At 45.0% G+C, this 27,501-nt stretch overlaps 1 protein-coding gene across 7 annotated transcripts in view; it reads left to right on the top strand.

Moving 5' to 3' along the window:
- chb (CLIP-associating protein) overlaps positions 1 to 27,501 on the top strand; it is a 185,728-nt gene that overhangs the window by 118,002 nt on the left and 40,225 nt on the right. For 3 of the 7 annotated variants that reach the window (XM_084606803.1, XM_084606802.1, XM_084606807.1), the window contains 14 exons: positions 9,260 to 9,294; positions 9,792 to 9,818; positions 11,598 to 11,703; positions 13,967 to 14,023; positions 16,948 to 17,012; positions 17,459 to 17,551; positions 18,035 to 18,180; positions 20,083 to 20,218; positions 20,687 to 20,757; positions 21,317 to 21,454; positions 22,578 to 22,772; positions 25,306 to 25,379; positions 26,273 to 26,368; positions 27,282 to 27,380. In XM_084606803.1, the coding sequence (XP_084462929.1) occupies positions 9,260 to 9,294; positions 9,792 to 9,818; positions 11,598 to 11,703; positions 13,967 to 14,023; positions 16,948 to 17,012; positions 17,459 to 17,551; positions 18,035 to 18,180; positions 20,083 to 20,218; positions 20,687 to 20,757; positions 21,317 to 21,454; positions 22,578 to 22,772; positions 25,306 to 25,379; positions 26,273 to 26,368; positions 27,282 to 27,380 (1,338 nt within the window). The remainder of the gene's footprint in view (positions 1 to 9,259; positions 9,295 to 9,791; positions 9,819 to 11,597; positions 11,704 to 13,966; positions 14,024 to 16,947; positions 17,013 to 17,458; positions 17,552 to 18,034; positions 18,181 to 20,082; positions 20,219 to 20,686; positions 20,758 to 21,316; positions 21,455 to 22,577; positions 22,773 to 25,305; positions 25,380 to 26,272; positions 26,369 to 27,281; positions 27,381 to 27,501) is intronic. The other 4 variants (XM_084606804.1, XM_084606808.1, XM_084606805.1 and 1 more) reach the window with 3 other exon arrangements.

Genomic DNA, 27,501 nt, shown 5'->3' with positions numbered 1-27,501 from the left:
CTAGGAAAGGAAAGGAAAGAAATAAGAAAGCAATCTTCTTGGACGGTCTAACGTCGTGTTGTAATTTTCAGTCTGGTATAAGGTCCTACTGGTTCGTATCCTTCACACCTGTTAGCCATCCCTGGGGAAAATGACTTAATTTGGATGCTATAGAATTTCACCACTGGACGTCTGGATTTCCCCAGAAATCGCGTTTTATGCAGGAAAAAAAAAAAAAAACATCATGGCCAAGTAATATGTATAATACTCATCAGGATGTCTTCGTTGTGTCATTTTGTAGATACGTTCCGGCTGCCCCTGAATTTATTTATTTTTATTCGCATATTAGGTGGTGTGGCCGTCAACGTGGGTTCCACTCATTACACTTGCTGGCTGCGCTCGAGTCGGCAATGGAGCGACGCAGCCCGCGCGGCTCCTTGCCCCAAGTCTGTAACGCTGTTCCAGAAGGGGGCAAATGTTATATTGAAGCTTTTATAAATAACAGAGAAAATGCACCTGCATTGCTAATAGTGCGTTTGGGGTGACCACTTGTAATCGCCGATCGAGACACGGTTTTAAGTCGATTTCGTGCGCGACCGCGCTCGCGCCGCCGCAGGAGCGGTTACCGGTGCGTGAAGCGTGACGGCTTACGACGGACCGATGCGATGTCTTGACCTGGAACCTTCGACGGATGGCTCGCCGAACGGCTTCGAGAAAGTGTTCATGCGTTACCGGTTCCTCTCCTGCAGTTCATTGGAGTGTTCCATATGAAAATGGAGTCGCCCTCTGGGCTGGGTCGATCGTCCGCCTACTGATGGCGTTCTCGGATGGAGCTATGACCGATTGGCGGTTTTAGTTGTCCCGGCCCCGTTCGTTCGCGCGCTGTCGTTTCGCCGTGGATTCTGAGCACGAGGACGCGGGTTAGAATCCCGGCCACGAGCGCTAGCTTTTCGACGGGAGAAAACGGCAGACATGCGCCTCCCTCCCCCTATTCACCCTTTCTCTCGCGGCGCATGTCTCGTTGTCCCCCCCCCCCCCTGTTCTCCTGCGCGGGCAGTAGCATAATGGGACCGTTATACCCTCGCTCGAGCACGCACGTGTCGTGTGGGAGACAACAAGCTGTCCTTCGATTCGCACCTGTCGCACGCAAATGCGGCTCGCGCGCCGCTATTATTTTGGCCGGTTCTCCTTGTGTCCCTTCACGCGTCTCGAGCTGTGGAAGCCCACGAATATGCATCGTGCCCGTGAGTGCGCATGTCCTTCCTTTGTCGTCCTAGCCGTCGTCGTGATCCTTCTCCATTGGAGTGGTTTTCTTTCTCCCACCGTCGGTCTGCGTAGTCGCCGATTGACGTTTCCGCCACGGTCAGCGGCGCGGCGCGCGCGAATCGGGACGTGATATATAGCGCCTTTCGAGTGGGACTTCCCGTTTGTTTTTAATGCGGCGTAGCATAAGATGCCGCAGTAAGCCCCTAATTGTGGCTGTGTCTGGGTGTGGTCGCCGCCAGCAATGTTTTGCAGCGCTAGCCGCCGAATATCCATTGTCGGTCAGTTTGTGCGGCCTGCAGTTTCGAGTCTCATGCAGAGCTGTAGTGAAGTATTCTAGTTCACTATACCGGCCACCGAAAACTCCGCGATCTCACGCCGCTTCCCGACAGATGGCGCGACGTACTAGTAGCTTTAGCCATTTGTAAAGCCCCTCTGCCATTAGAGTTCCTGTATTCATATGCGGAAACTCGGCGCACAGAGGTTGCGGCGGCGGCACGCTACATCGGGGTGCTCTAGCGCACATACTTCGAATTTAGCAAACGATGTGTGCTTAGTAACGTGTGATTTTTTAAATGTTGACTATTATATAATGTTGGAAGTTGGGTCCTATTGATATCGGACGGCTGGGACACGGACATCGCGCCCGGTGTCCACGACCACATTGGAAAAAAGTCTCGCTTTGACTGCGGCAAGTCTGGCCTTTCTGCAGGTACAGTCTTAAGCAAAAGTGGCATACAACACGCAGCCGATGGCGGAGCTCTGGAAAACTTCATGTAAACGTCATCTAGCGACAGCGACACATGCATGCCGATAAAATGAAGCACCACAACTATTGTCTAGATACCAGATACTAGTTGCTAGATGGCGTTTAGATGCAGCAGCTCCGCCACGGGCTGCGTGTTACCACTTTTGCTCACGAATGTACGTCTTGGGCGTCCTCTTTACCAGATGGCCAGAAATCCTAGATGTCCCTGTCGCCATGTCCCTGACCATGTCGCCAGACCGAGACGGAAACTGTCGCTGAAACCTACAGCTCCGGCCGGACTTGCCCGTATTCCGAGTTAGCGCCGTTATCGAAAGTGTCGCTATCTCCTCGACCTCGAGTCATTTGATTGGTGGAAACGCCGGAATATGATGTTGCTACCTCTTCCGGTTCCGTAGTGGCAATACCTGGTTCCGGCGTTTTGACCAATGAGATGACTCGAGGTCACGTGAGATAGCGACACTCCGATAACGGCGCTAACTCGGAATACGGGCAAGTCCGGCCGGAGCTGTAGGTTTCAGCGACAGTTTCCGTCTCGGTCTGGCGACGTGGTCGTTTCACTCCAGGGGGCATGGTCGACTGCGGTCCCCTGTGGCTCCCTGTGGCAGCGTGCCGCATATGATTCGGGGTATCTTTTTGCGCCAATCTCGGAACAGATGTGGGCCGGCGCGTATAAGGGACGTGTCCCCCTCGCCCCACCTCCCCCGTGGTGGGTTGCAGCCGCAGGAGGCTGCTCCGGCCGTCCCGCTCTTCCCCGGCGGGGCGCGATGGCCTGGCGCCCTGGATGCACTTATGTTCCCACCAAGGATGCAGTGCAGGCCTCCTGTGCGGGCACAAGGCCGCGCATATGCTTCATTGCGAATACAATGGCTTTCATTGACGGTGCCCCTCAGAACGACTTCCCCGCTTTCCTTATTGTCTGCTGGTCATCGTTATGTTCGGGCCGGGTCATCTTTTTCTCTCGCGTGTACCGTTGTGGCGTCCCGGGCAAGACACCTTTATTATATTCTTTTACTACACATAGTCTTGCGATTAACCGCTTCTACCCGGCTTGTGACGTCTCAATACACTAATTCCGGCTGCCGAAACCGAGATGGATGCATCCGTCCCGACTGGTCAAGGCAACCCCTTTCACCAAAAGTTTGGAGCACAAGGGGGTTTTCGTCTGATCACGCCGTATGGTGCATTTGCAGTGTTGGAACTTTTATGATCCTGCCCCATCGAACTGGTAGGATTGCCACGAATATCGCAGCAGCTCCACTGCACCGCTCAGAAGCAGACCCCTTGGCGCCAACTTTTGACAGTGGCTATTAGTACGTACTCTCGGCGGGAGAAGTTCACTGGGGCCATATTCCATTTCATGACGGCAGCATCAGACGAAAGCAGCGAGCGGCAGGTTACAGAAATCTCAAGTTGCGGGTCCAATCATCGGCAATGCCATCGCCACTAACCGCACGCGCCGGCTAACCACTGGGCACGTTCGAGTTTAAGCCCTGGACTCCCGGACTACTTGCTGACTACTTGCCGTGCTGGCGGCCATATTGACTAAGAGTCTGCGCGCATTCTTAGTACTTTTCGTGTTCCTGCAAATAATATCGTGCGTCAAACCGGGACACGAACTGGTCTCGAAGCAGCAGTAAGAAGATTTAATCTAGCATATTCACTTCGCGTCCAGGGCCCCCGAGAGCATGGGGCTCGTCTGCTCGCGCTGTTTCTGCGTGCAGGAGCGGCTAACACTTGTTTTAAATGCTTTTGCAAACGCTTTTGTCTGCTTTCGAGAGCAGTGAGCAGGGCCCTTTCAATAAATTCGCGTGCAGCAACGGCAAGCAAATCCGGCCCGAGTTTCGAGTTTTGTCAAACGCTTCGAATTGATGAGGCATATGTCGCGCTGCATTCGCGAAAAGCGACGATTGATTCGCGCTTCTAGATAAACGCCGTCCCTGCTAAAGAACTGTTATGGTGGCGGGAGCATCCATGGGCGGGAGCTTGCAAGGTCATGTGATCCTAACGCTACTTCCTGTACGAGCAGAAGCCGATGCCTGTCGGCAAGCAGTCCGACTGGGAAATCGAATATACCGGTGCACTGGCTGCATCGCGCAGGCAAAGAGGTGCGGTCACATGGGGGCATGGCCCGGTCGCTTCTCACGGAGGCTGAAAAGCCGCAGTTGCGTCCTTCGGCACAGGGACCTATACCAGAGGAGCAGACGGATCCGTAACGAAAAATGGAAGCTCAATACCGCTCCGAGGTGGTGTTGTCCTAGAAAAAGAATTGTCGGCGCAGTCAATTTCAAGAAATGGCGGAATGTATTGCGAGGGGACGTGCGACTTGGTCGCGGGGCAGCGCTAATTTTTTTTTTTTTTTCCGAGATGATGCATTTCATAAGCTATTGCTGCGTGTAGTACACGGTTAGTACTACACATCTGCAGGAGGCGGCATGGTGTGCGTCATGTCAGAGATGTATACACCATTTAGCAAGCGCCGACTGCGCGCAGCGCAGGGCGCGCGGCTCTGTCGGTTTTGATCCTTGGACGGCTTGTACTCGCGGCTCTCGTTCAGCCCCTGTCGTTTTATCCTCCCCTTCTATCTCGCCGACTACGTGTGCTCGGTTCTGGGCCTCTGGCGCAAAAGTCGAATCGGCCCTTAGAAGAGCCGCGCATGTAAAATAAGAATAAAAAAAAAATACAATTGGTTACGACTGAGTGAAAGGAGAAACCCATTGATTCCAATTGTACTTGCCAATGGGAATGAACTGGCCCAGTTGGGAAGTTACTGACTCCAGTTGGTTAAGATTGAGTCATGATGGTTACCAATTTAGTCCAACTGGACTTGCAAATTGAAACCATTTGGAAAAAACATTTGGTTTTGCCAATAGGCTCAACTGGACTGCCTTAACTGTGCCAAAAATATCCATGGGAACAATTGCATATTTGACAAACAAGGCAGAACATTTATGTTTTTTTTTTAAGAGTTTTTAACACCTTAATCTGCAGAATTGTATACATAATTTGCGCTTTTCTGCAGCTGAAATTAAATGAAATAACTGCGCAGAACTAACAGGTATAACTAGTCCCAGCGTGAGAGTGAAATCTATGGGATATATAAGTGGGAGTAAACGTGTTCTATGAATATATGTTTGGGTTAGTTAGCATGTATGACATTAATGTCCCTTGGGCATGGAGCGAGCCTTGAGTGTGATGCTTGAATGTTTGCTTGCCTTATTTATGTGAGAGCTAGTAGTTGCCCTTATTTGCACTCCTTCGTAAAAACGTTTACACAATAAGGTCAAGTGCCGTCCATGTACACCAATCACGACCTTTTTTTTCTTGAATCTTCTCGTATTGAGCGTTTTGCACACATTAGTGTAGAAGTATACATCTTGTGAACGTCTACTGGGTGCAGTTACTTTCATGAAACCCCATGGCTGGAAAAGGGTGTTTCAATTGGTCCAACCGATCCTACCGGTCCATTTGTGTATTAATTTACGACTAGATTTTTCAGTTGGTACTGTCGTGACGCTGGGGCTAAGTCGACCCGGCCTTCACTTGGTAGCGTGCAGAGACTCGGGGTTGAAGAAGGACTGAATCTTCGAAGTTGGTAAAATATATACAAGCAGGTTTAATGGCACTTTGAGAAAACTTATTTACATGATTATTTACACGAAAAAGAAGGGTACATCAGCAAAATGGCAAGCGTTAAGAGTTCATAGCGAGAAGCGACTGGATGAGCCGTTTACCCAGGGCTCAGAGCGACATTTCGTGCTCTGCAGCGTCCTTAAAACCCCCTATGTCCAGCCCCTCTCTGAAGATGCTGACCAACCAAATCCAGGGCACGCCCCTCAGATATCGGCATCCAATCGAACACATCACTGCACTGATGGTCTGAAGCACTGATTGGCCCGGCATTGTTTCGTTGAGCCTGGTCACTTGTTGGCGGGAAAAGCTTGGGAACGGCGAGGAGGTACATTTCTATTCTTCAGCAAAGAATCGATAGGCTGGTTCCGGCAAGTGGATTTACTTCTCAGAAACCCAAGTGCGCGTGCGCGCCGCATACGCTCCCAGCATTGTCCGTTTTCGACAATTGCAAATCTTTCCTGCATTCCCGGGAAATCATTTAATGGCCGTATGCGTCATGCTCCTTTCTTGTCCTGCACGTCAGCGGACGTGTCACTCTGTCGTCTCCTTTGGACAGTAGGCATTCCTCACTGGACGATAAGGCTTCTCGACGGGAAGGGTGAACAATTGAACCAAAGCACTTCCGGCTATTTCCCGCAGGGGGACATTTCTTTGTGTTTTTCTAGACGTTCTCTTGACAGGGTCAATTTGGCATTTGCAGGATGTCCACAAAGCAAAACAGGCTTACAAAACAGGATTCCTGGAAACAGGCTCACTTAGAGCCATTGTACCAACACCACATATCCACAGCGCTTATCCATGCCCACAGGCGAACAATAGAGCGCGCAAGTGCGGATGATGCACGGTCGTAACAGTACCAATTGAAAATTTCCCTGTTGGAGTCGATTGCTTTTTATGACTGGGGTGGTAGGAATATCTTGAGAAACGCCGCGTCTTTGGGCACGGAGCCTCGAATGCTGGAGTGTCGGGCAGCGCTCGGAAAATGCGGGGAGGGTAGGTAAAACGTCCAGCCTTGTTTCGCAAGTCAAGAACGGCATAAAGCAAACACCACCGAGACCATAAGGCGGAGCGTGTTGGAGCTGGTTTGCGCGTTCCTGACCTTTGCTTATCAAACGGTCTCTTCCTTGCTTGTGTCAGTTCAGCGTTTCGCGGCGAAAAGCGCGAGCAAAATACCCTCCCTTCGGTCACGTGCCTGCGCGGCATGTCGACCGCTTGTCGTTTGTTCATGTGGGGAGAAAAAAAAAAAAAAAAAAACGCCAGGAACCGAGACGGAATGTCCGGTTAGCCCACATAGGTTATCTCGCGACTTCAAAGCGTGCTGCGCCGCGACGCGTGTTTGCAAACGGATCGCTGGGGCGCGACCATGAATCACGCCGTGACGTTGACGACGAGGGCGGGGGCCCGACCGCGAGGTGAATCAGGGCGGCTGTAGAGATGCGCACCGCTTCTCCCGCCCTCACTCGGCCAGCAGCGATACGGTTCCCCCGCTCCCCTTTCCAACACAACACACTTCCCATTTTTTTCTTTTCTTTCCGCGGTCTCGCTACAGGCTCTCTGCTAGACTCCCATGGTATTTAAGTAATGTCTTGCTGCCTTTTTTTTTTTTTTTTTTTTTTGGGGGGGGGGGGGGGAGTGGCGGCTGAATTCTCATACTAGAGGTAAATCCGTGACCCTCCTCCCCCTTGAGAAATCAAAAACTTCCTCTGAATACCTGAAAATAACATTTATGAATAGTCAGAGGTTTGCAAAACGAACGATTTCAGCTTATACCAATCATATTTTATATTGAAAGAATACACCATAGTTTGATTGCAAAGTACACTCAAGCCCACATAATGCTGCATTGAACAATATATCGGATATAGCAGAGGACAACCGCAGCGCCGTCAGCTTTGCCATGTGTTCCATAGTAAAATGAACCACATATGACAATGCTGTTACAGCAGATCATCGGTTATAAAAATTAAATCTGGTCACTGAGCACCAACCCCAACAGAAAAAACAAAACAAATGCTGCTATTGCGCCAGCCAAATCACACCCCGAAGAAGAATGATCGTATCGCTATGGGACTCCGTTTTTACAAAAAATCTTCCACTCTGCTACTTGCAGGAGTTGGGCGCCCTGTAGAGAGATGTCAACAATATAGCCATGGAGCAGTGAAAGCTGATTGCTTATGGGTTTTTGCCTGCAAATAAGTGAAAAGTGTAAGCTACTTCCCCCTCATTAAATTTTTTTAAGTTTGTCATGTTTTCTTTGGTATGACCCGGTTATAACAGTTATCGCTTAAACAGTATTTTTTTTTGGCACGTCAATATTGTCACAAATATCCAAGATAGAAGCAGCTCAGTTGAGCCCTTGTGGTCAGCGCTCGTAAAACCCAACTGCGCAAGCTCCCTCTTCTTTCTCTGCCAGCTGGTAAGTCAGGTGGCATCATTTCCTCCCATCCAAGGAAAAAAAAAAGACGAAATCGCGGAAGCATCAGATGCGGCAGTACAAGGTAATGAACGCGCACTGTCACACCACAGAATCACACATCGCCACAACGGCATTACACATCACCGGGTAAAGTTAGGTTTCAGTCGGGCAATGTGCACAACGTAGGAATGATGTTGATGACGGCTAGGTTGGCTTATACCGTCGGGAACCTCTTCATATGTGACATCCGTTATATGGCGCAGTATTCAGCATGGATCGAAGTATCGGCACATCAATTTTTCCGAGAGTCCCGGGCGTCTCGCAGGGGTCCAAACCAAAACTTGGTCCCCAGGTGCATAACTGATGGGTCAGTGCCGAAGGTTGTATCGGTGCGCATGCGCGACTGCTGATCTTGAATGTGAGGCGTGCAAGTTGGCGCACTTAATCAGCGCGTTGGACGAAGAGCTCAGCTTCCAGCGCCGACGACTTGTCGTCAGAAGTGCACGGTATCATGGCGTCCAACATCGTCAGAACGTCCCTTCCATAGATGAGACGAAACGGAGTGAACAGAGTTGTTTCTTGCATGGCGGTGTTATAAGCGTATGTCACATAAAGAAGGATCTCATCCCAGTTCTTGTGCTGTGTGTCCATATACATCGGGATCGTATCGGCGATGGTCCTATTTAATCATTCCGTCAGCCCATCACCTTGAGGTAATAAGCCATAGTCTCGCAGTGGCTTGTGTGGTCGAGTTAGAACATGTCTTTAATGAGCTGTGCTGCGAACGCTGTGCCTCTGTCGGTAATCACATGCGATGGGGCGCCTCAACAGGCGAGGGGTCTCGACAGGCACAGAGTTAGAGCCCAGGTCAAGGGGTTGAGTGCGGGACGCAATTACTGAGCCGGCACCCAGGACTTCCACCAAATATGTCATAATATCCAAAATAAAGGCAGCTCATTTGAGCCCCTGTGGTCAGCGCTCATAGAACTCAACTGCGCCAGCTCCTCCTTTCTCTGCCAGCTGATAAGCCAGGTGGCATTATTGTTATAAATGGGTTTGACTATACACTGTTCCAGAAGAGAGAATGAATACGGGACTTCGTGTTCTGTATTCAGTGAAGTTTCTTTGCATTTTAGTTTTGCATGCTTCACAAATTTTTGCATCAGCCGCTGATCGCACTGGATGTTTTCTTCTCGTTGCAGCCCACAGAGGTGACGACGAAGTTGACAGGGGTCTGGTGAGTACTTTCGTCATCCTGCTTATTCTTGCTTATGTCTTGCATCTATTCAGCAGCATCTATTCTCAATGAAGTCTTACTAAGAGGGTTCATTTCACTCTACCTATGATGTCTGTTGTCTGCATGTTTGCATGGTGTGATTCAGTCTTTAAGTTTGACATCTGCAAAGCACTCCCTTATAGTGAAACCTGGATCATTTGAGCAGGAACATTTTGGAGCTAGCCTGGTACTTGGATGGGGTGTTTTCACCCCCTGTCATTCGTAGCCACTTTGTCTGCTGTGTGTAAACGATTAGCTACAAAGGGCAGCTTCGGTAACGAGTGTGTAGTGCCTCCTAAATGTGTTTTTCTTTGCTTAAAATTTGTCCCATGTGTTCATTCTATTTAATTGGCTTTTGTCAGTATTCCGTTTTGTATTTTTCGTCTTTAATTTGTTCAGAATGTGGCTTGTGCAATAAGGGGGTTCTTTTCTTTTTCTTCAATGATGTTTCTCTGAAGCATCCTGACATCAATGATGCGGAAGCGGTGAGTATTGTAGGCAACGGTGGTGCTTAACTGGGGCCATTGCATGGATTGTGCATGTCTTTTTTTGCTTTCTCCTAATAGGACACTAAAGGTAAACAAAGTCAGGTTATGCTGGTGGAGTGGCTTCAATGAACTCTACCAGTGCTTTCTGGTGCAAAGGAAGGAGTTTCAAATCAAGGAAGTTGCAAACAGAGGCCCCGATTTTAACCCCTGTTTCACTCCGAAGTGCGACACAAAACTGTGCGATATTTCACAGCATATATTTATTTGCGTTTGGCTATTTTGGAGCACCAGTTAGAAGTGGTTGCATCTTGAAATGGAGCTGGCGGACTAGTGAAAAACTGAAACAAGCAAAGGAACTCCCTGAATCATGTGTGCTTTTACAAAGGACATTCTGGTAGTGATAGTTAAAGCACTTCTCTACAAGACTGTGCCATCGGTCTGGGCAGTGAAACTTTAGACAAGGTCACTTGTTAACACTTCTGTGATTAGGGCTTGATTACGCAAGGTACTGTTGAGATTTTGCACCTTGCAGATTGCTGCATAAACAGTCCCTTAGTCATTGCAGGGTTGCAGACCTTGCAGGCTTTGTCTCACCTGAAGGAAGTCTGCAGCGGTAGCTGCAAAGCTAATCATTTAATCACTAATGAGGAATGTTTTTGGTGGCCCTGAGTAGTACTAGAATTTGGCAGTGGCAACGCTGACTGGCTGTTTGCTTGTATGTAATCTTTATTTATTTAGTAGTTATTTAGTATTTAGTTGTTTAGTAGTATTTACCTCAGCATACTTATCAGTCTAGTTTGACCATGTTTCTCTTTGGTGTCCATTTAAATTGCCAAAACTGCATGCACTATAGCAGTATGAGCAATTAAATGGCTCATGGCAAAGAAACGTAGAGCAACAGAGTTTCTGTGGTCATTTTTAATTCTCTGATAATCTTCCCCGGATGTTTTGTAACGCCTTAGTACTCTGTTGCATTATGTTTTTCTGTCTGTGTGGAAGTGCGAGGTACTAAGCTGTGCTGGTTTCTGTTTCTCTATCAACGCTGCTTTGGCTGCTCACTTGACATTTTTGGTCAGCACTTGCAGCCTTTTATTCTTCTCTTCTCTTTGCCAGCTGGCCACGGAGGGAACAACGAATAGCATGGCAGTTTACGTTTGGTCTGGGAACTACATTTTGGTTATTTATGCTTTGCCAACTTGCTGAAAACTGGAGTGAAGAGCACCTAATCAAAGCATGGCTGTTTGAAAATCCATTTTGCTCCTTAATTTATTTTGTTGTGTTGCCTTGCATTCCTGCAGCTCTGAATGTTTACTTAGACATTATGCTTTGTTGTGTAGTCTGTTCGAAAAATAAAAAGGTTACCAGCTTTGTTGTGTAGTCTGTCCGAAAAAAGAAAAAGTTACCAAACTGACACCTTAAGATTGAAAACCTTGTAACAGCTCTTAAAATGGCAGTAAAGTTTAGTGTGGAGAAGTTCCTGCAGCCCATATCCATGTGCCTGTTATTACAGTGTATGTATTCTGCCTCTCCATTACATTGGCTTTTATCAACATAGACTAGCCACTGGTGATCTTTACATTTGCACGAGAACAGGTATGTTTAGAGGCAAAAGTAAATGCATTTGTTATTATCTGCACAGTATATTTTTCAACATATCTAAAATGTCGGGATTTAAAAACCAAGTTTTTTTTTCTTCACCTGCAGTGCAGGAGTTGGTAGGGGGTAGGGTACTAAACCTTCGTTCTTCGGTGATGCAAATAATGTATGTTGTTGCAGAGCTTGGGGAAGTCTGCGAAAAGGGCGAGCAGTGCCCCTCCTAATAGACGGGCAGTGCTGGCCACACCAAAACATTCACAGCAGCCACCAAGCGGTACGCCATCAAGTAAGCTTCGCATGTTCACATATTTCAGGATTTTGTTCTGTGACGCTTACTTTGCTTTATTGTTTATGCAAAACACAATTTCACTCTGATTTGGGCATCAGTATTTCATACTTCTTTACATTTTTTCTCGCATTTTGGTTGTTTCTTTTCAACATGAGCAAATAGTCTGTTGTGTAAAGTTCAGCAAATAACTGCACTGTATACCGGTGTGGAATTGCTGCTCCATTTGCTCCATCCTGCTCCGGACCAGCTGCCTTGATTGTTTTGTCGTCAAATTTAGCAGGACACTACTGCACTGTGTGTTATTCATGGTATTGCATGTTGCAACATGTCATCGCATGTTGTGAGTTTTTTGTACACGTTGTAGGGGCTGCCACAGTTAAAACTATGGCGACATACGTGTCGCGGATGTATATAATGTATCTCTTGATAAAACTTTTTTAACTTAAAAACGTAACAGGTGTTTGTTTGCAAGCTAATTCAAAATGAGCTACAAGCAATTTGAGGGTGTAGGGAATTAATTACAAAAAAATACTGTGTGCACATGACATAGCACCTTCTCCCAGCTTCTTGAATCACTGAGGGTGAGATAAGTGAGCGTAGCAGACACCGCAAATTTAGGAAAGAAGCACGTGCTTCGCCACTGGCCCTCTTTGTTAATAATAAGCGTGTCAAGCCTAAACAGAGCAGACATATACTTCAAGTGTGACACCACGGAGGTGCCAATGACTGGAAATGTTCTTGAGAGTTTTGCAACGCCATACAGGGCCTATCACAAATGTGTTAAAATTAAGGTAGCCCACTTTTTTTAGAGCCTTCTATGCTTCTATGCTTCCTGAAAGCACTACTGACCAGTGTCTAGAAATTTATTGACACAGTTGTAGGATCAAGAGGGTTATGTGCAGGATCGAGAGCAGAAATGTGCTGCTCATTGATGTGAACTCGAAACTAGTGGCAGCTCTTGAGTGCATTGAAGTGGTAGCCTTCAAATTTGAATCTGTCAAGGTGCCAAAATTAAGAGCACACAAGCAAGCCTTCTGTCTTTGCTAGTCTGTTCCAAATTGTTGCTCTTGTAGGCTGTGATATTTTCAGCATCTCTACTTGTTTTGGCAGTTTCTCGTATCTTGTCGGAAATGTGTGCATAATCAGCTAAGCGTTAAATGTTGAATTAAATTGCATTTTTTGTATGGCACGAAGAGAAAATTGCAATTATTAAAATTGTTTGACCTGAGGAAAACGCTCTAATGCATATTTAGAATACTCCAAAACTTGTTTTATTACTCCAAAGTTGCTCCAGAATGGCTTTATTACTTCTTCTTGAGCTGCTTCAACAATGCTCGAGCATGCTTTCACCCCTGTGTGCAGTAGTTTTCATTACAATAGCTTCAAACGGATCTGGCGATGTTATCCTCAACTTCAACAAGTGGACTCCGAGACTCTGTCCAACCAAATTCTCTGATAATGTGGACATTTCAGGGACCTTTCTGAAGAAAACAATAGAGCAGTTGAATAGAGCGTACTTGGCAAATTATTTTTTCTAGTCTATCAGATTCTAGGATGAATTGAGGCTGTTTTTACTTGCAACAAGCAATCAGGTTCACTGTGCTCGTTATCGCTGAAAAGTCTCTTAACATGATGAATGGTTTGGTAAAGATAAGGGTGATTTAAAGAAAACTTATTTGAGTTCTAATGATAGAGAGATGTTCTTTCCACTATCGTTGCCTACAACTGGAGAATGAACCGGCAGCTACCTCTCAAGGGAGCTATCCTGCTCTCAAAGAAGGAGCATTCACATTGACTAGTTCTCATGGAATTGTAGTTAATCCTTGTACCTGCCGTAGCTGCTAGCAGATGCTAGGATTTAAAGACAGTGAATCGACACCATTGGTTGGAAAGGCTGCTTTGAGGGGCATTTGCTGCTTCGTCCTTAAGTTTCATCCTAGCCGTAGCCCATAACGAGCCGTCGCGTGTCAGTGGCAAGGACATCTCTCCGGAGGTGCGAAACAGGTGCCGTAATTAAGTTTTTCCTTTTGTCCCAGTTAGGCCTTACTTTGCGTGCTTCCCATTTGATTTGCCTTCTGCCTGCAGCTGCGGTGCAAAGCGTAACCCTGTGTGCTGTTTTGCATAACATTTCATTACAAATGCTCGTGTGGACAGTCTAATTGCAGCTGGTACTTTGTTTTTGCTTTTGATCAGTGCACAAGTTCACCTGTGTTTTCCGTTTGTGACGAGTCCTTACAGCTGTTTTCTTTTCCTTGCCAAGCGCTGACACGAAAGCATAGTCTGAAAGGTACTCCTGCGGCTAAGGCTGTTGTATCAGGTACTTAACACCTTTCTAACAGTTGTGCCTAAAGATTTTGTGCATGTGCTTTTATAAAAGTTTATTCCTGGTTTAATATTCAATGTCGGGATTATGCGCTGAGCAAAAAGGGCTGCCTGCAGGGGTTGTGTAACATTGTCAGCAACTGATAACTACCATGATTCATTCTGTGTTGCCTACAGTGGCAAGGAAGGGAAGAGAGGAAAGTTAAAGCTTGGCTTTCATTATTTCATTGCTGTCCACTTGCTAGAGATAGCCATGTGAGAGGCAAGCTAGAATAGCAGATGTAGCGTAATTTGGTTGGCTTAGCTAAAAAAATAGTAAACAGTGGGAACCTTGCTCTTGTGTTCTTAAATTTCTGTGTTGGCCACAAAAAGAAATATTGAAATGCAAGATTTGTTTCAAATGCCTCTGAATTAGTTGCCTTGTATTAGGCCGCTTCCGTACATGCCTGTTACATACCTGAGGTTGCTTGCCTGCCTGTTAAACAGTAAGTGCTGCAACTCGTGCTGTGACATCTTACTGCTTAGCTTAATTTCGTGCTTTCACCCTTTTATGTGCGTGACTGATATAACACTAAACTCTTCTGTGCAGCGTTGTTGCTTCATGTGCAAAGGCATACTGTTCGCTACTGGGTGTGCATATTATTTTCAACTGCCTAGTTTTGTATATATAGTTTTGTATAATTTTGTAAAAAAAATTGGTCCTTACAGTTTTGTATAATTTTGTAAAAAAGATTGGCTCTTAGAACATTAGAGGCTTTCAGTCTCTTGTAATTCGAACTGTGCTGAAAGCTATACCATGTATTTCGAAGAAACCTGTGACTAGTTTCTTTAAAAAATGGACTTATGGAGATTGGTATGACTGTGCTGTAGTACCTGGCCTCTCGAGCTGGTGGGCATCAGAAGGCAGGTAATGTTAACTAGTAAGCTGGCTCACTAACATTACAGTTGGGCATCTGGTTGCAGTTAGAGAGTTATAGCCAGCCATCAATAATAACCATACTGCGTCTTAGAATTTCGAAAACACAATTCCGCTTGATGCTCTTGGCTCAACAAATCGAGGCTATCTCATATCAAAAGATGGGTGCTTCGAAAAGCCCACATTGTAAGCAACACCCGTATGGGAAAAAAGTCTCATGGCACTGCACCTGGAGTGTTTGCATTTTCAGAATTTGAAAGCATATAATGCTCTTTGTAATGGGCAGCTACAAATCTTCAGTTAAAACAGGATTTCTCTGTGTAATTTTAAAAAGTTCATTCAGAAATTAGTTATCAGTGTACCGGCTAACATTATTTGCCTGTTTTGTAAGACCCTCCCGCCACTGGTATCGTTGTGCTGCCACACAGTCTCCATATCTCAGAAAGCCTGCTTATAGAAATGAGTGGTGGACTTCCCTGAAATAACCAGTGCATTAGCTATATGCATGCCGCACTGTGAGATGCAAATATGCATTTTGGCTAAACCTAGCTGGTGGTAGTGATTTTCATGGAACAAGGAAAAGGGTGAGAGGATGCTAGTCGCAGGAACCAAATGAAAAAAGTAGTGATAGATGGGAAGTTGGGGAAAATGTGAGAATAGACTAAGTGTGATATGCAGGAAAACTTGCACTCAAGTAATGAAAGCTTTGCGTGCTAGAAAGGGAAGCTTAGTATATATACATGTACTATGTATAATGTTGTCGGGCTGCAGTAATTGCAAACATGTACCAGTAAGTCTTATTTTTAAATCAACCGCTCACAGTGCAGAGACATTTTCTTCCTTTTTCTAGCATGTGTATATACAGACAGTGACGCCTAATAGTATAACAGCATGACTTCAGTTTTCTTTTTAAAGGCTTTGCCGCCATCCACTTAAGAATGGTAGCAATCCACCTTTCACCAAGGATACTTTGGGTGTGATGCATGTTGTGGGAATATATCTATATTCCAATTCATCAGTGGTAAATGGATCTTTTGTTGGTGTACAAATGTCAACATAGCCAGGGAGAACCAGAAAACTGATATTTAGTGGGGAGGATATTCTGATGGAGTTGGCCTTAGTGTGTAGTTGATATTCCTTCTAATGTTCATTGTGCAAAGTTCAGCCCCCCCCCCTCTTCTTGATATAAAGAAGGGTTTTGCAGCATGTTAGCGGTAGAAAGAAAATGGCACTAATGGGGTCAGTGAATGTTACCAGCCTTGGGTAAGGAGTTCTGTTACCTTTTAACTAGAGAAGTTGTTTTAGTACTTGCCAACCATTACTGTCACCGAAAATTAATGCAACGGTCTAGAAAATAAACAGAACAGCAATTTTTTTTTTCCTTGTAAGTCCTGATAGGTTTGTTGTGGCATCTCAAAATATTTCTTTGCTCTTTATGTGATGTTGCTCTTTCTGTGGTATGTCTCAAAGCAAGGTCTTGAAGGAGGATCTGCTACTGCTTTTCAGCATCCATGCTGAGTACCTTTAAGTTTTCTATTAAAAAGTCAACTTTACAGCTACCTATCACATAAAATGAAAACTCTGCCTGTTCAGACATAGTTCATAGTATAGTTCCTTTAGATTAAGGCACTTGGTCTACATGATCTGCTTTGCGTCTTCAAAACAAACAGTTTTCACATATGCTTCCAAAGGGAAAAATTATCTAAAGACATCTTCCCCAACTGACAGATAAAGCTGCTTTTTCCCCTTCACAGTTCCTAATAGGTAATGATGGTTATAAACCGTCCTTAAAAATATGCTTTTTCATCGAGCAGTCAGCGTCGTTGGTAGCAAGTCCTTCCACGCGAGGTGTTGTTTTGCCCTAATTGGTACTAGTTGCTTCAACCACATAGAGAGGGTACTTCCATGGCTGTGGCACTTGTTTTTATGATGACTGGTTTTAGAAGCAAGAGGTTAATACTCGAGTATGTGAGCCTCACGGTTGGCTGCTTCTTTCCTGACAGCGAATGCTGGGGCAGTGGACGAAGAAATGTTCATCAGATCTTTTGAGGATGTTCCCAAAATTCAGGTAGGTCATTATAAAGTGATCCTCCAGGCTTACTTGTACTTTCTCGAAAAACTATTCATTGTAATCCTTTTTTCTTTTCTTTTCTTTTTTTGTGTGAGGAACTTTTTGCCGACAAATATGCTGACACGGCACTAAAATGTTTCATATTCAATGATAGGCATAATGCGGGTATCTCCACACGTAGCCAGTTTTTCATTCAGAGTCCCGGGAGGCCTCTGTTCACCAATTAAGCATGCGGCTGCCATAGTTGGGGTTTTAGTTGCTCTTGTGCCTCAAAAATAAAACATGTTCATGATCTTTATTGTATGTATCAAAGTAGAGTATCACACATGTTTGCTCTTTGTACAAGCTGAACAAACTGGCAGCTGCCTAATGCCTTGCGTGCTGTCACAGCACGTATGTCCGCGTTTGTTGTCCTGTTAAAAAATGTTTCTCTTTGCTTTCAGCTTTACTCGGCAAAGGAACTCGAGCAAGAGCTTACGAAGGTCAAACAGGTGCTGTCTGACACAGGTTCTGACTGGGAGAGGAAAGTGGACATGGTATATAAGCTCACTGTACCTGTTGTGTATTGTTGTGAAGCAACTTATGAAGCAGTATTTAATAATGTGTTCAAAGCAGTTCCTGGAGGCTCAGAATTTCTACCTCTGAAAATGCGTCATACCAGTAGGATGGAGATGCAAAAACAAACTTCTTTTACTGATAGTTTTGCCCATGATGTTCAGTGCAGGGCCATTCAGTGCGTAGTTGTGCTGGAATTAGCAAAAACGAAATGTCCACCAATGAGTAATGGTAAATGTTTTGTTCCGTTTCTGACTCTGTGTTTGCAATAGCTAATGCTTACTTTCTTGATTTAGCCTTAATGCACTTTGTAAATCCTGAACGTCTAACACGTCAGACTTAGTACAAAGTACCTAACAAAAGATGCTCACGCATTTGTTCTGTTATGTGTGCTGTAAAGCTGCTCTGCGCCAAGTTCTTTGTTCTTTTTTTTTTAACCTGCAGTTTATACACCTTTTTTCCAGCTGCGGCACATGCGTAGCCTACTCATAGCTGGAGCTGCTGTCTATGAAGAGCTTTTCATTAGTTTGAGGCATCTGGAGCCTTCATTTCAAGTTTTGGTTAGGGACTTACGGTCACAAGTAGTCAGGGAGGCCTGTATTACTATTGCGTGAGTATTTGTGCTACCTCACATCTTATCATATCTTGCATCTTTGGCTTTTGCTGTCTACTCTGTTACTCCTTTTAGTTTTTTCTCTCGTTTAGCGGCAAAAGTTGTGGACCTTGCTGCATATAAAATTTTGTGTTCCTGTAGAATAGACCTGACACAGCCATTCTTTGATTCTTCAGTGTTACATTGAAAAGGTTTGAAGTTCAGACCAGCTTGAGAATTGGTTGCCACTTTCATTTTTTTTTCTGTGTGTGTGTGTATGTGTGTGTGTGTGTACACTTCCAGCCATAATCAGAGCATACCTTGGATATAAAAACTTTTGTCACATGTTACTTAGCAAATACTTGGAAGTACCTCATGGATATACATTACAGTAGACTGAATTGATCGCAAATATGTTAACCGGGAGATGCATTTCCTGGTGTAGTGATTGTATGCGTGATGAGATGTTAAAAGCTGGCCCTGAGTTTATGCCACATTTTCACTGTTGCTGATATACTTTCTCAGACAAACATGTTTTTGGAATTTCAAAACCAAAGTGGAACTGCGCAGTATTTTCACATAGTATCTCTTTTTATCTAGCATAATTTTATGAAGAACTTGCACATTCTTAAGCATAGTGGGGTTAGAACTGGCATTAGCTGTTTCAGACTATGTTGTTGTGAAATTTCACTCGGAACCTTACAGAATCTTTGTTCCGACATTACGAGAGCTCCAGGCTAGCATTGGAAATAAAATTTTTGTCTCTCCCTATGTAAACTAAATGAAATTTACACCAGTGGATAAGGTGAGAGCCCAGAGGACATTGATGCATACAAGTGCTTTGAGGACGGAGTAGCACAGGAGCAGCACTTGTGGCATGAGTTTCTCGGTAGGCACTGAGAAGGGGACATGAATGGCTGGTAGGCACCGATGACTAGAAACTGTCTTGGCATCATCACAGTTTGCTTGCAAAAACTGCCAGTACTGTTGGCTCATTTTGTGGCCTTTCGTGGCACATAAGAGCTTCTATCTTTTTCTTTTTTCCCCTGAGGGAAACCAATATCTTTAGTTTTAGAACATAGCAATCTGTTAATATAGGCCAACTTCAGTTTATCCTCAGTGTCCCTTTAGAGGCACTGCGGGCACCAGGGGCACCTTATCTTTGGTTCCTAGTACTTGAAGGAGCAAATCTAGGCGTGAACCCGAAAATGCGCAGAATTATGAAGAATTTGCCTAAATCATCTTGGAAGTAGTTTAGTATCTACTAGGTCAGGTGATATCCAACAACAAAAGGGAAAAAGGGTTTTGTGGTCAAATTTCAGAAAGATGAGCAAATGTAGCAACGGTGACGGTTGCGGGCACTGAAGGTTACAGTACAAGCATTGTAACGACCCGTTACGTATATGTTTGCATCACATGACAGTGAATAATGGCAATGGACACTTCAGAAAACATTGGGTGTTTCAAAGGTTTGGAGGCTATCATGTCGTGAGGCTGTGCCAAGCAGTGTCAGAGCTATGTATGCCAATAGATTTTGTACCACACTGTGCCCATCTACCCCAATCTGGCTAGCCTCTCTTATTCTACCTTTTATTCTAAGAATGTATCACCAATTAGCCCAGCAACAAGTTTTATTGAATTATATCTCTAACTTATTTTTGAACCAGCCGTCATATTGGTGACTGGCACTGGGCATTCTCTGTGCTTAGTACAGTATTGCGATAGCTCTTATATATTGAGATTTTTTTATTCACTTCCAAAACCTAAAGCACTTTTTCCTTGCCACCAGACACCTCCGACTTTGCTTATTGCAGTTATGTGAGCATGATGGTGTCCTCCATTTCTGCTGTAGCTTGGACTATAAAGGCTCGGCTTACTCAGGTTTCTATCGATAAATTCTGCTCGCATCTTTTCTTGCAGTTACTTATCGCAGCAGTTGGGCCACAAGCTCGACCACTTCACCGAAGCTGTACTTCCAGCACTTATAAACTTAATTCCAAACAGTGCCAAGATAATGTCTACATCCGGCATTGTCACAGTACGGTTCATTATACAGGTAATTGAAGTTTTGCCTAGTTTCTTATCCTTACCCTTGTTGCACTGTGCGATTTGTTGTCAAAAATGATAATCATGGGCACTTAGTAATGCTGTTGCTTTGGCAAAGCTTGTGAGCCAACTTGCCACTCAATCACCAATATTTGGGAGGCACCCAGGAGTGAAGATTGATGGATAATTTATGTCTACAGAAAAAAAATAGTGTGTGATAGTATAACGTTTGTATAACTTGACCTATACCATGTAGTGGTGCTCCTTTATTCCCGTTTATTCCGTAAGGGTAGGAAAAGAAATCTTCTTGCCTTCGAGAGATTTGAAACACTGGGAGTGCATTACGATCCACACTGTATGGCTTGAAAGCAAATCTCCTTCTCTAAATTTTTGACAATGGCTTTGCATACAACTCCACATGGCAAATGCTAGACTATAAAGCCTTGAACATTTGCACACTTTTTCCTTCTCCTTTTAGCACACTCACGTGAGTCGGCTGATACCAGTCATCACAATGAACCTCAGTTCGAAGTCGAAGGACATCAGAAAGTGAGTAGCATTTTTCCTTTATCTGTAGTGCTAATTGTATCTGCTGTGGGGCAGCTAACGGGCGGCGCTTCAACGGTTAATTTTGTCGCATTCAACGAATAATGTGCATTTGGAATTAACTGCTTTGCATTGAAAGTTTCATTACTACGAAGCTTCCATTTTAGTTGTGATAGCCTTCTAAAGTCCTCTGTTGCCCATATTGCTACATGTGCATAATGTGAGAAACCGACCTTTGCTGGTGTTAAAATCTCAGCACAGCGAGTCATAATTAGTGGTGTCTGGCCTGGGTAGCAGAGGCTTTCCCTGCCAGCCTTTACTTTCTTTTTCTGGGAATCTGAAGCAAACTTGCGACAAAAAGTTCATGGACCTCCTCTTCATTCATGTGGAACATATCTGGGCGAGTTCCGGTGGTTTTTATCAGGGAAACTTGCTGTGCTTTGTTGGCTTTTCTTTAAAAAAAATAACGCTGCTGGAATTCTTTTTGGTATGACAAATGTAGCCAATTGCATCAAGAGTTTACCATGGCTTCTAATGCTGGCATGTGCTTTCCCTCTCGCAGGTCATGCTTTGAGTTTCTCGACCAGCTGTTGCACATATGGCCCACGCATTCTTTGGAAAGGCACATCGCCATCCTCCAGGAGGCCATCAAGAAGGGAATCAGCGATGCTGACCCCGAAGCCCGTGCCTTTTCACGCAAGTGAGTACTAGTAACTTGCTCCTTCTTAATTTTGGAATGTAGACCACAACCACAGTCATCATTGTGACTTTGATCAGGTGTTACCAGGAGGGCCTGTTGTATTCAAGTTGGTAGCATTTCTTTTTTGCCTAGCACCTCAAGTAGCATGATTTCCAATCCTCCTGAGAAGCCTGTATTCATATTGACATAAATGTTGCAGTACTAACATTTTTGGTTTATTTATTTCTTTATTTATTTATTTTTGCAGACCATTGTGGCAAGTCAGGTTGTGATTTTACCGCAGCTCAAATTCCAAGCAAGGATGTCCCCGAGATGTGTAGTGAACTTGCACAGCGCACAGCACAAGCTGGACTGATCAGTGCCCTAACCTCAGCCTTAGCAATTTTTTTTACCTAGGGCTAATTATTGCTATTGTTGTTTGCGCAAACCTCATGTATGGTGATGGATAACTGAGCACAACATTAATGTGTAGACAAGCAGAACAGGTGGGAACTGTGCAACTCCACTAACCTAGACTCTACACTAGCGGACTTGGACAGGTCAGACACACCACAAGCTGACTAATATCTGGCTCCTGATGAGTCCAGTTCATCACGTGTTTAAGGCGCTTTTTTGTTTTTCGGCTAGCAGGGCTCGTCCAACACAAATTTTTGTTCAGCGAACGGATAGCTTCGCAAAGGAAAACTGCTTCATTAGGCGTTAAGTGTGTAAGCTTTGTGTGCAGGTTCGAACTTATATGGGCAAAAAGAAAAAGCAGGAAGTGCAAGACAGTAGGAAACTAGCATTTCGAATCGGCATGGGCACTCCTAGAAAGCAAGTCTTTCTGTCTATGTGCTCCTACCTGAAACTGCTTTTACCACTCAATGTTTGTTAACATTTCATTGTATACTAGTCCTTTTCAATCTAACGAATTCAAGTGCTGATTGTACCGACTTCGTTATATCGAGATGCTGTAATACCTTCCAGATCTTTCTAGCACAAAGCAGTCTGCTGCTTGACACGAGAGTTTTGATAATTTCTCTGGTATTTTACCTTTATTACGTCTGATTTTTATATGGCTGGTTAACCTGCCTCTGCGTTGAGCAGTAGTATATTTTATTCTGCTTTTTGTGCTGTCTTGCAGGGCCTTCTGGGGCTTTGCGGATCATTTTAAGGAGCAGGCGGATGTGCTGCTCAACTCGCTGGAAACGAGCAAACAGCGCATGTTGCAGGGTGAGCTGTGCATGAGCAATTCCTCAAGCAGCAACTCACTCAACAGCGCCCAAGGCCGACCCTTGAAACATTCAGTCTCCAGCCATGGATCCATGGAAAACCTCAGGTGTGGTATCTGCTGCAACAGCCTAACTTTTTTTGTTGTTGTTACTGCCTTTATTTCGCCCCTGGCATGGTCAAGGGGCAAGCTTTTTTCCACTTCTGCATGAGCTGCTTGCTAGGAACGGGCTGGAATGGGTGCAGTAGTTTCAAGGCCAAATTTTAGAAGGCTTCTTACCTCTGAGAGAATGCCTTAAGAGCAGCACACAGTCCTTAGGTCGACCACGAATATAACAGAGGAACATGAACACGATAAACCTTTATTCACAATAAACTTGGCCACTAAATACTGCTAGTCGCTGTCACAAGCCACATCCTCGTCAGAACTGATGGGAAAGCTTTCCTCTTGGGATGCTTCGCAGGCAACCTTGACATCCCTAATGATGTCCTCACTGCTGTCGAGTGCTTTAGCAATGCCGCACTTTTTTAATCCTGTCCTGATTATCTCTGCTGGAAGATCCTCCCACGCATCCTTGACCCTTGTTGCCACTTCGCTGAGTGGAGCCTTCTTGCAACATCCTATTGGCGTTATGGCTGCATTGTCCTTTGCGGGCCATTCCCTGTAATATTTGACGACGTGGTCCTTAAAAGCTTTGTTGACGCCGACATGCAAGGGTTATAATTGAGATGTCAAACCACCAAGTATGATCACCAGGTGCCTGCCTTTTGTAGGACTTCCTTGACGCCCTGGCAAATGTGGTCTGTGAATGAGTCCAAGACGAGCATGTTTGAAAGACCCAAGTCTGCACATGGTCGCTTCATCCAAACAGTCTGGAACCATTCTTTAACCATCTCTTCGTTCATGAATTCCTTTTCATTAGACCAGATTATCACTTTTTTCTGGGATAGTTTATTCTTCGGAATTGTTTTTCGGCGAAACACTATGTACGGCGGCAACTTCCAGCCATCTGCAGTGCAGCACAGCATAACAGTAAATCTCGTATGCTCGTGGCCAGTCGTCAACAGGTGCACTTACTTTTCCCCCTTCGTTGTTACGGTGGTATGACTGGACATGTCAAACTATTCTGGTGTTTGGTCGATGTTCCCGATCTGGCCAAGACTAATCCTTTTGATGCCTGAGCTTCATAATGTAGCGCAGGAATTCCGTCAGCCGCTCCTTGTACTCTGCTGGCAAATGCTGGCAGATGGTCGTTCTACGACAAAGAGAGTCTGTTGCGCCGCAACTTTTGCACCCAACCCCGACTCGCTTTAAACATTGAGCGGCCCATCCCCTCTCGCTGCGCCAATTGCCAAGCCTCCATTTTTATGTCGTCGCCTGACACCTGGAGACCCTTCGCATGCTACTCTTCCACATGAAGTTTCAATTCCTTTTCGAGAGTTTCATCCTTCCCGGTTGCTGGCCCACGAAAAGCACAACGCCGTCCGTTGCAAGCAAACAGTCGATCCCGCTGGTTCCGGCAACCCCTAATCAACTTTACATTTACGTCGAACTCATGCTGATCGGCACAGTTGTTTGAGTTCTCCGCAAAAATAATCACTTGTCGCTCGAAGTCTGCAGTGTAGCTCCGTTGACGTGACATCGTCGCTCAAGCGCACAACTGCCAATGTGATCGCAGAACAGCGATGCAGAGGGAAACTGGAAGCTACAAAGACACAAAGACAGGCCAACAGATGTTTCGGGTGACTGGTTAGTGACTGGTATACGAGCTTACGGGCCCTGTACGAAGCCTGCAAAGTAGACAACTTGAAAGCGGACATCAGCGTCACCTTTACAAATTGGTTAAGCCAATGATTCTTTCAATAAGTATCTTTGTTGCGGCTTATTAGTTGCACTAGCACTTTTGCTGGATTTTAACTGTTCAAAACATTCCATTATTAATACTTGCGTTATGCGCGACTGCAGCTTCGACATGCCGCCGGAGCATTTGTTTCAATCACAACCATCTTCTTATCGACTTATCCTGTACCACGATAAAACCACAGAAATGAGCGAGAGAGCGATGCAGGGGCATGCAGAAATTCGCTGTTATTTTCGGCCGTGAGGTTACATAAGCACTGCTTTATCGTCGGCTTGAATGCAGTCGGCAGCATTCAAAGCAGTTCCGAACGTTTTTATTAGATTTGCCAACACTAATTTTTCTTTTAGTTTTTTTTGTGTATTTACTGCGAACATAAGTATAGTACCAGTGTAGCCTGCGCTGCTTGAACAGCGGACACGATAATACAACTCCATTAGCCCGCTACTTTTGCTCAATTTTGCCGCGAATAGTATAGGTCGAGGCTCTTTTGTCACAAATATAGGTAGATAGCTAATTATGCGCAACATTTCTGCAAAAAAAAATAAAAAATTGACCTATATGTGAGTAAATGCGGTAAGTAAGGCAGCTTAACTAACTGTTTGAAAAAAAAAAAAAGGGGTTGTCACAAAGTATGTGCTGTTTGATCAAATGATGAACCGCTTATTAACCCGCCGCTCCTTGAACCTCCTCTTTTTTCGTAATATTGTCATACTCTGTCTTTCTTTCATAAGTGATGCATTGCAGTTACTTCTAACATATTTACTGTCTTATTGCCAACAGGCCAGGAAGTGGTGCTTCAACTCTGGGAAGGAGGTCTGGTGTGCCCGTATACAACAACACCAGGAGTGCCTCTGGTGCGTTGACATTTTGAATGCTAGTGCATGAGTAGCTTGGCTCGCAGTGTTTTCCATCTGGTGCTTCCAGGCTGGCTACCCTACTTGTCTCGCAGTGTTTTCCAACTGGTGCCCTGACATTGTGCAGACCAAGAATGTTAGCCATGGTACTCTGTCAGTTCCCGTCGTCATAACCGTACCATATTTACACGTCTATAAGGCAACTGCAACTATAATGGGAGGGGGCAGTGTAGAGACCTCAGAAAAATGATTACTTATATATTATATAATATCGTCTTGGCTGTGCAAGCAAACTGCAGCAGAGATCTCGGAATAAAAAAAAAAGCGCAAAAGACATGTGAGTGGCCACAGTCATCATGGTGCCGCTGCTGCTTTTTGTTTTATACTGCCCAGTCCCCTGGTGCCATTTCGTCATTTTCAATTTTTCCCTACTTGACTCAATTCCCAGTGGCTTCACTTTTCCCAGTGGTCTCTGCTGCCCTTCTTTCCGTATTCACTGCTGCCTTCTCCTTCAACAGCGTGCACCACACTGCCCAAGGGCCGGCAGAAAGCTGGCTTCTCCTACCCTGTGGCGAGTGTGGTGGTTGAAGCTGTGAGCTGTATATCTTGCGGAGTGTGGAAAAAAAAATACGCGTTACATTCTCAGTATTGCGAGACTGCAGTCTGGAACCAATGATGCACTGAGAAAACTCATGCTATATTTGTGTAAATACAGCATTTCATGACTAACTGGCATTAGTTCACCTCTTACATGGGTGCTAACGCAGGTGCTTATTTTGTTGGTTTTCATATTTGTGTGTTGCTCATTTGCCGTTTTCTTATCTTTTGTTTGGTTTTTTCCCCTTGGTTGCCTTATTGTGTTGGCTGCTTTTGTTTTCATTTTGTTGCCTTAGTTCGGTCCAATAGTGCCATTGACTTGGGGGCTGCGAGGAGGGCACGAGCACGTGCCTTTTCCACTGCACAAAGCAGGGGCACCGGAGCATCTTTGCGTAAGTGTCGCCAAGCGAGAGCGCAGCATTGTGGTTGCCTTCCCTTCTCTGAAGACGGGCAAATGTGTGTTTAGCAACATTAATTTTGCATCATTAATCTCGGTGCAATCAGCAGTTGGTAGTCTTACAGCCGTGTCACTTATTACCGTTGTGAAAGCATTGAAGTCTGGTTTCAGCTGTATACGATTGTCAGATTGTGAATATTGACTGCAAGATTTTTTGCTCTCATCTTCTGTGACTGCCGCACAGAATTGGTTTCTACTTAGAATTCCTCTATGACTCGGAGCAGTCCGCTTTAAATCACCACTGACCAGTACCTGGACGGTTTTGAAAAACAAGCGCAATGCTTAGAATATACGTTGATCACGGTCTCTGTAAAATGCTCAAACCATGCATACCCTATTCTGAAAAGCAGTAAAAGGTAAAAACACAAAACAAAGTGTACCATACATTATTACTTGACGGAACTGCTGGATGTGTATCGCATATATAGCTAAATATATGGAAAAGTTAGTCTGTAGTACTTTGTGCACCGATCAACTCTGAAGTGAAACATCAACTTCAAGCCACAGCCGCCATGCTGACAGAATTTAAGCCTTATGATAAGCTTTTGTTTTGCGATTCCCTGGGAAGCTTATTGATGGCTCGGCTATGTTAGACTAATGGTAATTGTTTGTGGAAGCTGTTTTCTTACATCTCATTAGTATTGCAAAATGACAAATCTTGAGCAGTAAACATGCGCACAATATATGGGCATCCGGTGTGCTGCTTAGCGCTTGCGCATTTCTTAAGGTGTTTAATATACTAATCAGGTCATCTATGGGCTCGACCACACAGTGATATTGTGACAGTAAGCTCTGCCGCTCTTTACTGGTTGCTCGTTCATTTCTTGTTCTTTCACATTGGCTTACAGCTCGTCCAGGAACAAAGCGAGCAGACACAATTTCAAGCACTATGGCATCACCTGAGCGGATAAGCCGAAGTCGAACGAAGGGTGTCTCCCAGTCACAGCGTAAGTGATTATTCACCTGGTTTAGTGGCTTCGTCTTACGATTTGGTGACGTCTTATCCGTAGCATAATTCCAAGATAGAACCGCTCATGGTTTTTAACTCTATGTGCATGTAGCCTGTGC

This window comes from Amblyomma maculatum, chromosome 6 (assembly GCF_055883805.1).
Source record: "Amblyomma maculatum isolate TAMU_Amacu chromosome 6, ASM5588380v1, whole genome shotgun sequence".
Taxonomy (NCBI): domain Eukaryota; kingdom Metazoa; phylum Arthropoda; class Arachnida; order Ixodida; family Ixodidae; genus Amblyomma; species Amblyomma maculatum.
The sequence above is the reverse complement of the archived record's forward strand: the minus strand, read 5'-3'. Positions and strand labels throughout refer to the sequence as shown.